Consider the following 18,266-nt stretch of genomic DNA (forward strand, 5'->3'; position numbering starts at 1 on the left):
TGTTATAACTTTCAGGAGCTGATATCCTGCTGGAGTAGGCTTTTTCAGTCATCAGCTGTTTTGGAGTTCTCCTTGCTCATATAAGTAACCATGCACCTGTACTCCTGCAGGTGACCTCAATAAATTCATTAGCTCTTCCGCTTGGCCTTGGGAAGATCAGTATTTGCTCAGTGATTGGTGTTCTACCTGGGATCTGTAACTGTTACTTTCTGAGATTATCAGGATCTCTACTTTAACTATCTGGTGACAGCAATGTACACATCCTGCTCCATCTCTGCAGGAGTTCCTTTCTTCCCAAGACCCTCAGCATCTCTTCTACTTTATTCTCAGGCAGCTGCAGCTTTCACATCCCCACCTCAGATCTCTAGCTCCCCAACTGTCATTTCATCCTCTTGTCCGAGTAGGTCTTCTTTGTGGGACATACAATTCTTTATTAGCCCCATGGAATGGACTCAACAATACCCCCAAGACAAGCACCCCTCATCTAAGACCCTTTTAATGGTCTGATAGCAAAGGAAACAGCAGAAGAGGAAGATCATGGGATGACCAAACTAGTTTACTGTTTCATCACTTCCACTAAAGCCTGGCTAACCCTCCAATAGACAAAGATCTAGTTACAAAGGTTGGAATGCAGGTAGAATATTTGAGCTCCCCAGGTACCTAGTCTGATTTGTTCACTGCATGTATAACAAATTTTGCACAGCATAGGCAAAGGTTAGGACTGGGCTCATGGAAAAAGTTAAGAGTCCTTTTCTCACTCTGTCTTAAATTGTTCTTGGCCTTTTGTCCTTTCCCTAGAGAAGTTTAAGTAGTAAACTTTTTACAAGCCTAGAATTTGATCTTTCCAATTTGGAAGGTTCACCACAGAGCGTTAAAGGAGAGAACACAATAAAAATTTGATTTCCCTCAGCCCCTCCAGGCTGCTAGGAAGTCACCTGTAAAAAAGACCCCCAAATTGCCCATGTGTTTCAGTGGTGCAGTGTGGTACTCTATTCCAGCAACCCCCTTCCACTCTGTTCTTACTTCAAAGTGGAGAGTGAGTCTGCTGACTTTCACAGTCCCTCTCATTGTTCTAAAATCTCTCTGGGACCAGACTGACTCAACATCTGATGTTCCAGGAAGTGAACCTGAGTATATTTACTTATTTATCCATTAAGAATTTGCATGTTAGCCAGGCGGTGGTGGCACACACCTCTGATCCCAGAATTCAGGAGGCCAGCCTGGTCTACAAAAATATTCAGAGAAACCCTGTCTCAAAAAATAAAAGCAAAACAAAATTTGCATACTTCCTATTTCCTAATGATACAGTAAGAAAGGAATCTGCCTCTAGGTAGAGACAAACCTTGCCTCCCCCTACATGTTTATGGATAAATCCAGTCTGGCAGGTCAAGGAACTGGCTAGGGGGTCACCCTTAGGAAGGCAGGTTCACTTTAAGATAAGACAATGTACTTTCTCTGCCCAGAATTCCCGCTACCTAGTGCGGTCCTTGTGAGCGAGCCTTCCTGGAGTTCAGATGGGTCTTCTGTATTTCTGTGTTAATGGAAAGGCCTAACTATTCCTTTTTCTTCTCTTCTCTTTTTCTCTTAGATGTGAGCCAGAGCCTAAGTGTGCCTTAAAAGTTCCTAATGCTTTAGGCTCCCTTACCCCTCTTCTAAAAGTCTCTTTCTTACCATGTGACTACCTGCTACCAAGCGGCTAATGCCCATGTTCACTTATCTTCCTCCTCCCATTAGAGGAGCTGCAAGATTTATAGTTTGCTTGCTCTGGGGTTTTTATTTTATACTCTAATAAATTGTATCCAATTTCTATTTTATTCCATTTTTTCTCCATTAATGAGACTAAGAATCCTAAGAGGGGACCCTTATTTTCCCAGTCTCATATGCTCATTCTGACAAGACTCCCTGAGATTTCTGGTAACATTCCTTTCCTACCTTTGAATCCTTCAATCAGTCAAGACTATGAACCATTGCTGTTCTCCTAGACAGTATGGTGAAGATGAGTAGAGGCAGACATAATTATTCAGTCAAGCGACAGCCTTAAAAAAAAGCCATCTAATTTTCATACACCGGGGCAGAAAGGGTAATGAAATAAAAATTAGGGTGTTTTACTTTCTGATATCAGATCTGTCTGTGAGTATCATATCATAATTATTTTCCAAACATTTCTCCTTTCCCTGCCTTCCCTCCATTCCTTTCCTTAGTCTTGATGATTTAACATTCTAACAACAGAACAAGCCTTCTTGCTACCCCCTAAGAGAGCATTTAAGAACTTGTTGTTATCAGGGAAGCTGCGAGTGCTGGGTTTTTAAGGGGCTGCATTTCCCCACTTATACCAAAAGCTGGTGTACAGAAAGAGGCAAGAAACGAACATATGTGTGCAAGGAGCAAACAGGACCTTGGAGAGGGCCAAGCTTAGGAACATCTGATGACAGGGCTGTGAAAATTATGCTTCCAGCAAATCGCTCTCTGCCCAAACCAGCTGGGATGCATTTGCGATGCAGCAGCTGAGAGATAAGAAGATGGACGCAGTAGAGAGGATGGAATGGGGGCAAGCAGAAGTCTGACATCCCCTGCTCACTGGCAGGTTCAGAATAGTTCATTTAATTGCTTAGATAAAGCCAGCCAGTAGTCCTTAGCAGTGCATGGAGTATCATTATTTAGGATCCATCTCATATGTGTGAAGCTGTTTTCACTTCTCTATTTTAGCAACAATTTTTTTTTGGAAAATGGAAAGGTGCAGAATGAATGTATATTATTTCTGCCTTTGTGGATGAGTATGCCTCCCACAAGTGGTGCCTTAGAGTCCCAGATCCCAGGAAACACTGACAGAGAATGGTTGCTGCTGCAACCATTGGTTTCATAGCATTTTAATCTTTTTATCTTTATTTACTTGCCTGGTGTTCTTCTCTCCTACCCCCTTCCCCTCTCTGTCTGTGGTGGGGACATGGTACTCATGTGGAAGTCAGAGGATAACTTTTGGGAGCTAGTTTTCTCCTTCTACCATGTGGGCTCTGGATTTTGAACTCAGGCTTGGTAGCAAGCACCTTAATCCACTGAACCATCTGGTCTGCTTGCTTTCATACAATTTTGATGCTGGGAAATTTGATCATGAATAACACCATTAATGACATTAGAGGTTAGACTATGACTTCCTGGAATACAGCAATGGATCACCCTTGACAGCATATGATTTGAAAAATTCACAATGGCGAGTAAGTATCAACTAGTGAAAGTCTTTGGTCAAGCTGTGCCTTCACTTTAATCTTTACATGCCAATGTGATGTATTTTATATTTGGTACTTTCCTTATATAATTATTTGATTGTTAAAGCTAAGGCATATTTAATTTGGGATTCATAAACAAATGCTGTTAATGAGAAGAAGGTTCCATTATTTGGACAAACAATAGGTTCAGCATCAGTGGATATAATTCTGAAAACAAATGTTGTTTATTTTGTAAGACCCTTGTGATTATTTTGCACTTCCATGGTTTTGCTTCATCTTTGTTAAAACTATAATTAAAAACACATTTGGGTAAAAGGGTTTCCTTCTTTCCCATTGGTCCAGTTTTCTGCCTGAAGCATTCATTGTCGGCACAGTAAGATAACTGCCACAACATAATTTATCAGGTTGGGCACCCTGTGAGGAGGGTAAATGTTTAACTCTGTCCCACTCAGATAAAAGCACCAGGGCTCTGGTTCATGGCCAATGACACTTCATGTGCTTTTTCACTGAGACTTCTCAGAGCAAATACCTTCCGAGTTGAAGCGGGAACTTTGAGGTCTTATGGAGTCACCATATAGATTGTCATTTAAAAGAAAAAGAATGGGGAAAACAGATGAAGATGAGTTTCTAACTTCTTATGGTAATTCTTATGGTACAGGATTCCAGCAAAAGAACTCAAACTGTGATAGTATTGAGTATCTTCAACTCCAACACTTCTCTGTTAAACGTGCTAAGGTGTTTGCATAGCAATACTGGTTTAAAGAGATAGACATAGGCAAGAGTGTGTTCACTTTTAATCATTCTTATGTCATTTAAAATATTACTAAATTGAGATAGCTGAGCACTGAAAGCTAAGGGCTTGAACATTCATCTTGATGTATAAAATATTCTGAGGCAGAACTCTGGAAATGCATGGCTTACATCCAGGCAATTAGGCATGAATCCAGAACAACAGGCCAGTCTTGACAGGGTATGCATCCACACATTCCCTATGTGGGTCCAAAGTTCTTAAATGACTAAAAAGGATTTGTCTGTTTCTAAAAGTTTCCAGTAGATCAGAAATGATTACCTGGACTGCCTTCCAGAGTGTTTTAAGGCTGCACCTGCTTCCGTCAAGAGAAGAGTGTTATCAATTAGTGATGTCTGCCATGAGGAAAGGCAGTGGGGATTACAGATGGGAGCATACTTCCCTCCTCCCCAGGCCTATTGTAGATGACCTGCAATATCTATTTCATGACCTTTAATAAACAAGCTGGTTCTGGATAAAGAAGGCTTAATAGATAGTTTTTTTGGGAGGGGGGGAGCTTGAAGTTATTAAAGTATTAAATCAACAAACATTAATATATATATATATATATGCACATTAAGGATGCATGAGACACCAAACAAAATTCTAGGATATACAAAATAAAATACATTTATAATGCAAGCAAATACTTAGATAGTGAGATAATCTTTACAAAGAGGGCCAACTGGCGCTGGCCATTGCCCTCCTGAGATGTAGTGTGTAGCTGCTGCCCACTGCCCTGTGGTGGTCAGTACAGTCTTCTCCTGCATTCTAGGTTCAGGAAAGCTTTCTCTAGTGGTTTCATGGTGGAAACCTCTAATATCTCCTATCATAATTTTATTTAGCAAAATGTTAACTGAGGAGGCAGTAAAAAGTGGAGGGAAAGTGGGCTGTGAGTCAACAAATTTTGAGTCTACCATTCTTTTAAAGACCTAAAATTCCCCTCCAGAACCTCGGTTTCCCCATTCATGCATCAAGGGAAGGTACGGAATTATAGTAATTCTTTTATGACTAATTTCCGGTCACAGTTGTTCCATATACTCTGGGGCCATTGCACAACTTTCTTGCTCAGTAACCACTTCTCTGCCACCTGACTGATTCTTACAAGGTCTTTCTACCCAAGTCCTGCTGGGCCACAGGAATGACAAGGCACATACTTTAGAAAAAAAATGAGAAAGGCAGATTGTAGAAGAAAGCAGTCCCGAGAGACCAGGAGCCCCAGAGAAAGTGGACTCAAGCCCAGTTCTGGCACAAACAGAAGTTCATGGAGCCAAATGTATTTCACTAATTCCTTCCTTCACTCATTTGCCAAGTACTGACAGAGACTTGTCTGGCTTCTAAGCACCTTTTGGGTGCTAGAAGTGCATTTGTAAAGTAAAGCCACAAAATCCATGATGTCACAGATTTTTTTTCCACTAGGGAAGAGAGAATAAACAGGCAAGAATACATAACAGCCTTCAGGGAGCTGATGATGATTTCTTGTAGTGCTTTCCCTATTCCCAGATCTCTCCTTATGAATTTTGACCTCACTCTGAATTACTTCAGCAACTTCATCACCTGGAGTTTTGCTTGCCAGTCTCTGAAATTATAAATTCCAACACATCACATTGACTTGGCCTCAGACTCCTAGATATAAACTCTTGTCTGTGCTTCTTCTAACTGTACCCACTTTTCTTTCTCAAGATTCCTCCTTCTTGTAAGTCCCATTACTCTCATTTCATCTGGCCAAATCTGTCCTGAGTCCCACCATATATCAACTTAGAGTTTTGTGAACACAGGCTGCCATAGTTGAGAATCAGTCTGCTTGTGTTAACATGCCATTCCCAGCACTAACTCTGAGCCTGCATTTCCTATTGACATCACAACAGTAACCTCTACCAGTGCAGATGTTGATAAAATGATCCATGACACACAGTACTTGCCTACGTAGCAGGCCAGAGAGTAGGCACTCTGACATCATAAACTATCATATTGTATGATTGTCACAGTTCATCTAATCTCCTAGTAACAATCTGACACATCTGGACCAAAGCCCTTCTTTTGGACTTTCTCTGGTAGTTTCAAACCCTGCCTCAATATAATAATCCATTTTTCTGCTCTTATTCTTTTATAGCAGAGATTCCTAAAAATGAACAAAACCAGGGCTAGACAGTTTGTTCAGTGGTGAAAGCACTTGCTTTTCTTGCAAAGGACCCTGGTTCAATTCCTAGCACCAATATGGAGGTTTGCCATCTCCTCAGGCACAGACATATGCAGTCAAAACACCCATACACACAAAATAATAAAATAAAAATCTTTAAAAAGCAAACAACATCAAAACCCACCAATCCATCAACCATGCAAAGAAGAACAGAACCCCACTTCTCCACAAGGGTTGACATTGTAGACTGTTGGGTGACTCTGCTGACATTGGAAAGTCTGTGCTATGCTTCAGGCTAGATTTTACTAATTTTCCCATCTGCCATTCTAAACCATATGTTTCTTTTCAGAGCCCTAAGCTATCAATTCATCCCTGTTTACCAGCAGTTCTTGTAGGAACTACTTCAGCATGGATAAGCCTGAGCTTCTGTTCTCACAGCTTGTCATTCAAATTCACAGGGAGAGACCTTTAACCTTCTGATCAAACAAGTTATCCATAATATTCTGGATACTTCCCTCTTTCTTTCTTCAAGGACCTGATTTGAAGGATCGTATTTCTTTCTCTCCTACTTCTCAGGCCTCAACTGTCTCAAATCTCTCCAGCATCAACAAAACAAGCTAACATCCCATATGAATGGCGAGTTTCCTCTACTAGCTTACTAGCTTCCCATTGCCTATCTCCACAGCTAAATCTGACCTTTCCACACATGCTGTACGTTAAATAACCCTGTGTAGAAACTATTGAATAGAGGGAAAGTTAAAGTAAAAGACAGAGTAATATTTACCTAAGTAAATGCAGCAAAAGTTTGGGTGCAGGGGAGCCTCATAGCAGTTTCCTGTTCCATCTATATAGTCATGGAGTGTTTCCTGCCAGACTCTCCCAAGCCCAAGTCCTGGGCAGTCAGTGAGCATGAACTCCTCACTCTTCATACACTGTTTTCTCACAGAGACCCAAACTTTGGTTCCCCAGATTTCTGAAACATCTCCTGTAGAGCCCACCCCACCCAATTACCAAACTCAAAGACACTTCCTGCCTAGGAGACTTCAATTTCCTGTGGCATCTTTTTTTGCTGAGGGGCCTCTTGCCTTGAGATCCTTTATGTTCCTGAATAACACTTTCTTGGATTCTATTTCTATTGCTGAATTCTCTTGTTTATTTCATGTGTGCATGATGTTTATGTGTATACGTGTGTGTAGGCATGTGCTCATGTTTGTGTATGTGTGCGTGCATGTAGGCATATTATTGTGCATGTGTGTGTATGTTTGTGTATGAATATTTGTGTATGTGTGCATGTGTAGAGAAGAAGATAGTTTGTAGGTGGTTCTCTCCTTCCATCTTGTGATCTTGAACAGATGTTATCAGGCTTGTCATTGGCCTTTGCTGGCTGAGTCTACTCTCCGGCCCTGAACTTTCTTTATCCCTTTTGTAGATATCAATTCACTTTTAGTCTTAGGAGTACTTAGGCAGTGCCTATGCTCTCCCACTCTCCAAGTGCTTTTCTTGTGTCTGCTTTTCCCCCATGATCACTCTTTATCTCAATGACTTTAGCAATCATTGACACATTCCTTGGTCCTGCTCTATGTTCAGATATCTCCCAACCCATCCCCCAACCCTAGTCTCCCAGATGCACTGTCAACACTTTCCCATGCACTTCTACATTCTAATAGTCATCCAACCATGCAAGTTCCCTTCTGGCCATTCCTTCTCTTCTCTCATTGACTGTGGGCTCCTTTAGGAAATACATGGGTTCTTCCTATTTTCTCTTCCAATACTGTGAGCCTAGCAGCATCTAGTTGAGTTTGTGTAAATGGTTGCCTTCTGGATAAGCAGGCTGGTATTTATCCTCTGATGTTACCAGTGGATACGCCACCACACATCTAAAGTAGAACTCACCATACCACTGTCCCCAGATAACCCCGTTCTTGTGTTCTTTTTATAACCATCTCTCCAGGCCTCTCATTTATTCATCCTCAGGCCGCAGTAGTCATTACATGACAAAAACATGGTGAAATTTTGAATTTCACTGTCACCATCTCCAGAAAGCCATTGCCATTTCCCATCTGTCCAGTTGCCATAATTATCATTTTTTCCTGAGTTTTCTGCTTATCCTGCACATTCCAGAAAGTTCCCCGAACACAGCTCAGAGTCCCTGGTTTCAGTACACTTGGGACATGACTGGCATTCTCTACCAGGATTCTGCATATGTGCTGAACTCTGATTCTCCAAACCCTTCTCTAAACCCAAACTCAATCCTGGCTCTTATTCCCTCCCTACATGCTCCAGAAACTGTCTGCACTACAAGGTAGACAGTTATTCTTCTGGCTCAGGCTCTTCAAGCTCACTGCTCCCTTTGCCTGGAGGGCTGTGCTCCCAGGCCCTTGCCTGGCTTCTGCCTTCTCCCTACATTCATCTCTGCTTGAATGTCACTTCCTACAGGACTCACCCTACAAAAACAGCTCCCCTCCAGCCATTCTATCATTCTCTACTCTGCTTTATTTTCCTCAGAGAATTCACAGTCAAAACTTCATACTGATAGCTTTTTAAATTAAATTTCCATTTCTCTCAGAAGTTATATGAAGAAAGGGACCTTTTTCTTTCCTGTCTGCAATTGCATCTACATTGTGCAGGAGAATCATTGGCCCATGAAAATATTTGTTGGCATATGATACTGTGTCTAAAGGTATGCCTTAACTTTTTGGTAAAAGCTACTGCATATGTAGGGCCCATATTTTGCTATGTGAAGACAACCAATTTTCCTTCCTTCCTTCCTTCCTTCCTTCGTTCCTTCCTCTCTCTTCCCTCCCTCCTTCCATCTACCTTCCTCTCCCTCCTTCCTTTCTTCTTTTTGTCCTTTAGTGGTACTGGGTATCAAATCTTTGTACCACTGAGCTGGATATCAAAGCTTTATTCCACTGAGGTACCTTCCCAGCTGACAACTCTCTTAAATGGGAACTCACATCAAATTCTAAACTTTGTTAGCTACTGTCTGGGAATCTCTCTAAATTCTGTTAGACTCTGCCTCTGAGACTAAGACATGTCCTCAGCTTAGGATCCCAGTTTTCCAAAGAATCTTCCTGGTAGGTGGTGTTTAAGAGAGAGTTAATGGTAGAGGTGAGGAGAAAGAAAAAACACCTCATGTTCTTGGTCATATGTAGAACTTAGATAAGTCTATCTATCTATCTATCTATCTATCTATCTATCTATCTATCAATCATCGACCCACCTACCTACCTACCTATAATCTACGAATGACATGGAAACAGGGGGAACTATTTGGAAAGGAAGTGAGAGGGGCTAACATGAAATAGGAAGGATTGTTGGGAGGGAATATAAGAACAAAGCACATGGGTGAAAATGTAGTAAGCAACCCATTATTTTGCATATTAGCTTTAAAAAAGCAAAAATAAAAAGAATACCCCAGAGTCACTTTAGCAGACATCTGTACCCTCTCTCCTGCCTCTGATACCTCAGGTTTCTCTTAGTATTTTTCTTAGCCCTGGTTCTCCTCATACTCACCTCGCCCATTGGTCATACGTCCATCTCTACTCTCCCTGTCTGTATTCAGAGGTGGTTCTATCATCTATTATGATCCTCTTGGCTCTGGTGAAACAACCTTGAATGGAGACCTCCCTGTCATTCCTCATGAGTGTCAAGTGCAATTTCACTTTAATACTAAAGATCAAGTATTAGTATCCATTCACCCCAAGAATTTTCACTGCTCCCTATCTGTCACGTGTTCTCTGCAGCAGGACGAGTCATACAAGGTGTTCTTTTTTCTGGGTCTAAGGAATCTGACTTCTCTAGCACAAAGGTGCAAAGTTAGAGAGAATAGAGGTTACACAACTTTTCAAAATCACATCCATAGTAGATATTACTCGTTTGTTTTTCATCTTAGTTTTCAGTTCTTGTGTGGACATTTTAATGAATACAGTAAACAATTAAAAATGACACGACAAACCTCTTAAAAACAGGTTGGGTATATATATGTATATACATGTATATATCCCCTTTTCTGGCACATAGCTGACATAAGCCATGTGCAGCCCTCTCCTGACTCTATCACTGATTTGAGGTTCATATTTTACCTGCAACATCGAACTCAATTTCCAGTGTGACTTTGCTTGTGATGGAAGAGTCTCGCAGAAGCTGATTGGCTTCCTCGAAGGTGCTGTCTTCCGTTGGAATTCCATTGATGGCCATGACTCTGTCTCCGATCTGCAGCACCCCACATCTAATGCAGAACCACAGGAGGGAAGCTGTAGTTAAGCAATCATGGAATTGACCTTGCCACTCTGCCTCATTCAATCTTTGCAAGATAGCATAACCATTTGATCTTGTTGAGCCAATGCTACTGGCAAACATGTTAGGCCAACTGCAATACCCTATACTCTTGAATCCCACATTTACAACTGTGGAAAAGGGATCCCAGGGAATTAATAATTCATAACTATGACAGCACTATAATCTGACCAGAACAAACAGACAGTAAAGATGAATGTACATTCCTGCAATGCAGAGAAATAACCAGTTGAATGGTAGTCATTTTTTTTGTATAGAGTTTTCCCCTTTATAATTAACACAGCCTCTAGTTTTCCAGTGGACAAAATCTGCTAAATAAAATCACTGTTGCTCATAATGCTTCTCAAACCTGATCAAGAACATAAAATTTTATCAGAAAGGAGAGTTAACTACATTTTGCTTTTCCCACACGGAAGCACTGTTCCATTATTTATTAGTTATTCACAGATTGCTGGGGTTAGAAATACAGGGCAGAATGCTTCTGGGCAGGGAGGGTACCTCACCTTTCTGCTGGGCTGTCAGCTTCAATATAGGAAATCAGAGGCGGAGAGGAGAGTGTCTCTGTGGCAAACACACTGCCCTGCAGCTGGATTCCGAAGCCCGTGACAGGATCAGCCGTCAGGACAACCTCTGTGGTTTCTGTGTGAACAACCTGTCCAGCCAATCCCACGGTGCTAGAGGCTAAAGACACTAGAGGGACAGACATGAAGAGGGTGACTGGAAGTTCAAGCAAGTGTTGGCATCCAAATTAGAATATGTCTGAATGGAAGCTCATTGGCAAAGGAGGGAGTTTAAATACTGATCTTATAGCAGAATGCTGGGTTCGAGCTGAACACGGTAAATAAAGCTCCAGGTTTGCTGGACTGGAGTCATGACCAGTGTAGCCACTCTATGACCAGTTCAGAACTGCGAATAGAGTGTGAGAGGAAGACAGCCTTGGGATCAGAGCATCTCATCTAGTCCTGGGCTCTACAAATGAGCATCAACTGAGGAAGACCTTGAGGCAGCTCATCCCATCATGGCATGTCTGTATCCTTTTTTTCTGGAAAGGAGAGCTGGGATGCTGTGTCTAAGTTTTCCCACTTTAGCCAAGCTTTTGTTTTGAGGAAACAATATCTACGTGCCCCCAGGAGTGGGGAGGCTGTGCTGACTCCCAGTCTTTCTTCAGTACTGGGTGGTGAGTCATTTAAACTTCATACATCCTGCCTGTCCCTAAGCTTGGTCTGTCCATGCTTTGTTCTTTGTTTTGCTCAGCCTCCAGTCACCAATTGACTCCCATCTCATTCACTTCTCTGGCTCTCATGATAAAGAAAGGGCCACTCCACTTCTAGATGCCTTTCTTTGCTGGGCCTACAAGTGCTGGCCTCTGTGCTGGAGTGTGCTATCAGTCTGCAATGGTCCTTTGCTAAAATGTCACGTTCTCCAAAATGGGTCTTTTGTTCCCTACTTTAATTTAAAGACACTTCCAACCTGCTCCAACTGAAACCCATTTCCCCCCCTCTTTTACATCAGACAAAGAGAGGTCTTATTTGTTTTGTTTTCTTGATTACTCTTCGCTTATTCACAGCGCTTTCTCTTTCCAAACTGCTATTTAAAATTCTGTATAAAATGCTGCCTAATCCTTTAGGTTAGTTTTCCACTTTTAATAATTTCCTTGCTGACTTCATGTCTTCATTCTCCCAGATTCTAACTTTAAACTTTCTCGTTCCCTGTCCTTATTGTGGTGACAACCTTCCAACCCACGGCTTTGTGGCACTTCAGCTCCATCAAGGCCCTTTAGTAGCAAATCCATCTTTCTTCAGCTTTCTGTCAACACAGCCCACGGCTGCACCCCACCTTCCTTCCAAAAAATCCCCAAGACCTTAATATTTGCATCCTTCTTTTCTGCCACATCCTGTATTAGTGACTTCCCAAGTCCTACAGTCTAAGTTTCTTCTCCATCTAATTTGTAGTACTACTTCTTGTTGTTTGTCTCCAGGCCAACTGATGTTCAAACAGTATTACATGCCACTGAGTTTCCCTCTTTAAATGAAAACACATGCAGAAATACCTTTATATTTTAAGTATAAACGGAACGACACTAGCTGAAGTAGGGTTAGGAGACTCCAAGGTTCTTCCCACAGCCTCTGAGACCCTGGGTCCTGGGTTGAAAAGCCCTCATCTATCTACCTGTTGCCTTTCTCTTCTATCATTTCTCTCCACCCTGTTCTTGGAAGCCTGGGGACCACTTCGGAGAAGCATCTGTAACTCTCAGAGATTCTTAAACACTGCATGATTTGCTAATATACTCTGTATTCTTTGGTAATGCCTAGTCAGCTCCCCTCATGTTACTGAATTGTTGAAACCTGACAGAAAAAAAGAATCAGCTCTAAATTCTTATTATGGTCTGCTGGACCCCAGAATCCTTTGTTGGATTGTGCACTCCCCTAATTTAATTCCCCAAGGATCTATCCAAAGGCCTCCATCTTACAAAGGGTCAAATGTCACTTCTTGAGAGAATGACAAGATTCACCCATCTAATGTTTACTAGATAATATTTCATCCCAACTTTTTGCATCTCTGTGTTCCCAGCTCCTCTCTTCCTTTCCCTCTTGGCTACTCTCCCCATTTCCTTATCCTGCTTTTATTTTTCAATCTTGAGTCACAGTCTCTTGTAGCCCAGGTTGGCTACAGGCTTTTTACCTATAAAGCTGAAGGTGACCTTGAACTTCTGGCCCCGGTGTTAGGATTCCAGGCATCTCACTATAACCCCTCTTGGTGATGCTTCCCTACTTTCTAGCCCTTCTGGGATGCTACGGCGTGAACAGCATCTCTCCCGTCACTTTTCTGAACATTCCCACTCACTCTCCTAGCTTTTCTGACCTCGTCTGCAGAATTTTGCTGATTCTGACACCGCTTCATGTGTGTCTCCTTTTACTCTTTGCTAATACCACACTCACAGATGACTCCGATTGCTAAAAAGAAAAAAAATCAATGACCCCATTCCCTCTAACTGTTGTGCAGAGACTGACTCCAGGAACACTCCTGCCTTGTAAATTGCTCGTAAGGTGTCAATAAAGATTTGATATTAGTTTCTTACCGTACCAGCCCCTGGCTAAGATGATCATGCTCTAGTCTTCTGGTTTTGAAATCTCATGGTAGCCTTTGGCTCATGACTCCCCATTGCCTCAAATCAATCAGCTACCCACTCATCAGTATTGTCTAACTGTTTCTGCTTTTCCTTACGACACCCTAATGCGGGTTTTTATTTCAGCCATTCTAATGTACATGTACCTGGGTTCGTTAATGCTCAGTGATTTCTAAATTCTATCATCAAATGACCCCTTCTTTAATGAATTATTTTATGATGTCACCTGTATTTTCCTTTTGGAAATTGTATGTCATTTACTTACTGCTGAGTCACCATTAAGGATCAGCAGTCATCTTCACCCAGATTTTCTATCATGGAGATCAATGGAAATGATAGTGTAAGGGAGGGAGAGGAGGAAATTTGATGAAGAGAAATAATAATATGAAGAAAACCCTTTTCCCTAACATGTCATCATCATTCTTTCTCTTCTGCATTACAGGTAACATAGCTTTCCCTGTGTGTGGGAAGGCAGTAGCCCTCAAATCTATACTTTGTACAGGTGGTGGATGGCTTAAAATTCCAGTGTGTGACTTGGGGCTAACACATTTAATTCTGATACTTTTTCTAGTCTAACTTTCTTCATGTGTGCATTTAGTGTTCTAGACTACAGTTTTTGCTATCAGCCACACAAAACTACTAGAAGATAACATTTCCCATCGGTAAGTAAAAGGTCTCTGAAATTTGATTCAGGGGAAACTGAGAAGTTGCTGGGGGTAAGACGTTTGCAAGTACAGTTATTTTATTAACACCATGGACAGACAGACAACAGCATGACAAGGGCTTTGAGGAGAGATCAGATGCTCGCATCACAGACAGACAGCCTGGCAGGGGCATGGAAGCCTGGCTTCCCTTTTTGCAGATTCCCAGGCAGAAAGGAGACTTCACAGTGGGAAGCTACAGCCAGGTTCTCTGGTTTCCCAGCAGAAGGCAGGGAAGAGGGTGAGGATCAGGATTTGTGGCCACTTGTATCAAATCCTTAGAAAACATTATATTTGAAAAAATAAATTGTAGACCTAAAGATCAAAAGCCGAAAGAACACAAAAAGCAACCTGTGTATGTTGGCAGTGATTAGCTGCTTCAATAGTGTGCTTGGTCAGCAAAAGAAAGGAGATGCTTTCTGTAGTTTGAGATTTGGGTGGCAAATTCTCTGGTGTGCATCCCACCGTCCCTCTGCTCTTGTCTGTTTCCATGCACACAGCTAGATCTGTTCACAGCTCGTTAGGTTTGCAGGGAACAAATTCTTCAGCTAAGTCAGTTTCCCGAATATATGGGAGGAGAGTAGGGGAAGCCAAAGGTAGTCTATGGTTCTTAGACTTTTGGTTTTTGAACATTGATGTTTAATGTGTTAATTATAGAGGCCGTGGACTTTGCTATCACATGGAAAATACATTTTAAAAGTTTAGAGAGAAAAAAGCCCAGGGCTTTGTTGGGATAATGTGTTTTTGTTGTTTGATCCCGCTATTTGAGACTTCTGCCTCAATAAAGCTCTGGGGTTGAAGGTGGTATTCTGTGGGCCCAACACACTGTGAATCACATGATCCAATTTGGGGGTGGGGTGGGGGGGGTGGACAGCTCATTCTCCACGGAGAGCTGAAGAGGTGCTAGGCAGCATCTAAGCTGTCTGTTTCGTATTCCTTGCACGGTTATCCGTGCAAGCTTACCATGAGCTGCATTTATCTTGTGTCCTTTTCTTAGGGGTCGGCGGAAAGGATGGTGAAAATTGTAAGGTTTCTTCATCTCCTTCCTTTTAACTCTTCTCAGTGTCACCCTCTCTAGCAGCAAGTGATGGTGACCAAAGAAACAAAGGGCATTTTGGGAATGCCTTCCGCCTCCCGCGGTTTGCTATAATGCAGGTCAACTGGGGACGTGCAGGGTCACCCCCACTGGCTCTGTCTGCAGCAGCAGGAAGGGCTAAGCTAGATGCACTGTGCAGTCATGCAGCTAGAACAGTAGGTGACAGGTCTGGAAGAAGCCTTGATCTTGGTGGCTGAAAAGAGAGCAGACCTGGCAGTGGGGAGGGGCCAATAAGATTCCAGAGGTGGGGCTGAGTTTCCTCTGTGACATAACTTGGAGCTCTTCCTGGGTTCTGTGACTCCACTCAAAGCCTGGAGTTCATAGAACTCATCAATCTCCCCCGGAAACAAACACTACACCATCTCGCTGTCCATAACATATTGTTATAGACTTTCTGTACCTTCATCTTTGGATGATGAGGGTTGCAATATCTATGAGACAGTATGCCATTGTTTCCTGGCAATGTCCTTACTTTACCCTGAAAACACATGTAAGAACTTTCTGTTCTGTTTTGTAAGCTATGGCCTCATCAACAATACAGCAAAGAGACTTTTTATTATCTTTGTGGCTTTCACTGTGACTCACCATCTGTGAGTGTCCTGGTTGCTATAGAAACATAACTATTAGAAACCAGATAGAAAATGGCAACCCAGAATGAAGACATAATAAAACAGAGGAAGAAACCAAGGTATATAATGAGAATGATGATGAAGTTTTTATTTTTAGTTACTTGGGGTCTTTATATCTAAAATGGCCATATTAAGAAGTAAAACAAAGAAGAGAAATTCTCAATTTTCCCCAAATTTTGAAATACTCTCATTTTTCATGTATTTTAAGTGGGAATAAGAGTTCATACCATTTGGGCTCTACTCATTTTTTAAAGATATAAAGTGTCTGGTTTCCTGAGACACTGTTATAAATATCTTGTTATATACATAGTCATTGGGGCCCTAGTGGCTCCCATCTGCAACAAACAAGACCTGGAAATTTCTCAACCCAGGTTTCTGTTTATCTTCTTGCTACAATTGAATGACTGTGTGCTGATTCAAGAGAGAATTTATGAGTTGGTGAGGGGAAAGTCGGGCCTCAGCTTTGTTTCTTGTTACAAATTTCAAGATGTGCAAATATCAATGTAAGACAGACAGATATATTAGTATTCATTTGTATTCACTAATGACCTTAATCAACACAGCAAGATTTACCCAACACAAACAAATGGCTAGCCTTCAAAGCAGAAATACAAACATTAATGAATTGATTTTGATGGCTCTGGTCTGCTGAGGGATCTAACCTGCTTTTGTCAGTGATGAGCATTGTACATGAAGACAGCATAAATTATAGATATGTGATATATACATACTCACTTCAAGTCCTGGGGACATTGTATGAAAAACTCCAAACTTGTATATTATGGCAAAATGTAGCTGTTACATCATGAGCCTGCCCCTTTAAAGATGGTGACCACTATAGGAGGACAAATGTCACAGCCTTAACAAATAAAGCTCCCCAGTAGCTCTCTCTCTCTCTCTCTAATTGGTTGTACACTGCCTAAAGGTCAGTATTCTAATTATCCCCATTTTTAGCAGGTTCATGGAAAGCTTAAGAGGGTCCTATAGCTAGAATACAATGTTGGGATGACAGGCCTCCAGTATTCAAAGTCAGGTGCATAATCAGTTTGCTGTGGAGCTGCAACTGGTCTCTACCAAGTCTAAATAATTTATTCTAGCCTTAATAGAAATCTAGATGCATTTTGTTCTCTTTGACTAAGCTCCAAGTCACTGTTAATTTCATTTACTAAAAATGATACACCTTATATGTGAACACATATTTTATTTTTAATGTGTGTATGTGTCCATTTTTTCTATTTGTGTCTGTCCATTTTCTATTTGTGTATGTGTATGTAGGTACCCACAGAGGCCAGAAGGTGATATAAGTTCCCCTGGAACTTGAGTTACCAATGGTTTTGAGACACCTGATGTGGGTACTTGGAATGGAATCTAGGTCCTCTTGCAAAAGCAGAACATATTCTAAGTTACTGACCTATCTCTGCCTTCTGCAAGTTTTACATTTAAAGGATCAGCAAGTCGAAAACTAAGTGTACACCACCAGGAAAATCAAAGATGGTGGTCATGTCTTTTATGAGGTTTTCTTTACAATGAAGGTTCCACTGTGTCCTAGAGTGGGCGATAGATGCTGTTCCCAGTATTAGTGGCACTGATAGATTCATGAGACATCCTCTAGGGATAAGAATTGAGCCTTGGGCAGTAGATAAGTATTTATCCCGGGTATACACATGAACTTTGGACTCCCATCCAACAATGTGAGATGCACTCTCACCCTGAACTCTTGGGGGAGGGTCTAGGCCCTGCCCTGGATGAAATGACAGACTATGGACACCCCCAGGGAGGGCCTCACCCTCCCTGGGGAAATGAAGGGGTACTGGGGGGTTGGGGTTGGGCACGGGAGGAGGGGAGGGAAATGGAGAGGGACCTGGAACTGATTTGTAAAGCAACCTTGTTTCTAATCTAAATTTAAATTTAAAAATAAATAAGAAAAAAGGAAAAAAGAGCTCTCTGGTGTACAAACTAAAGAGCCAAAGATCCTTCTCTTGTCAAAGCCACCCTTGGGACTGCTGGATTTAATATCACTGAAGTAACTTACAGTTGTCCCTACACTTCATTCCCATGGTAGACATAGAAGTAGACCCCATCATCTTTACATTTCTTCAGAGAATCCCAATCACAGCCACCAAAAAGAAACAGGGCATGATATACACTAAACTATGATTTTAGATCTGGCTGGAAATATGGGCATTTTCTAGCCTTAAATATGATTAAGATGAAAGATATCCAGATTTCTTAACAGAAAAGAAAAAATTAGGGGTAGCCTGTG

At 41.7% G+C, this 18,266-nt stretch overlaps 1 protein-coding gene across 8 annotated transcripts in view; it reads right to left on the reverse strand.

Moving 5' to 3' along the window:
* The window catches only part of Grip1 (glutamate receptor interacting protein 1), a 586,206-nt gene that overhangs the window by 64,769 nt on the left and 503,171 nt on the right, over positions 1 to 18,266 (reverse strand). For all 8 annotated transcript variants that reach the window (XM_040754819.1, XM_040754816.1, XM_040754813.1 and 5 more), the window contains 2 exons: positions 10,954 to 11,140; positions 10,237 to 10,382 (listed from right to left, as the gene is read on the reverse strand). In XM_040754819.1, the coding sequence (XP_040610753.1) occupies positions 10,237 to 10,382; positions 10,954 to 11,140 (333 nt within the window). The remainder of the gene's footprint in view (positions 1 to 10,236; positions 10,383 to 10,953; positions 11,141 to 18,266) is intronic.

The sequence above is a fragment of the Mesocricetus auratus genome, unplaced genomic scaffold, assembly GCF_017639785.1.
Source record: "Mesocricetus auratus isolate SY011 unplaced genomic scaffold, BCM_Maur_2.0 Super-Scaffold_100011, whole genome shotgun sequence".
NCBI classification, from domain to species: Eukaryota; Metazoa; Chordata; class Mammalia; order Rodentia; family Cricetidae; genus Mesocricetus; species Mesocricetus auratus.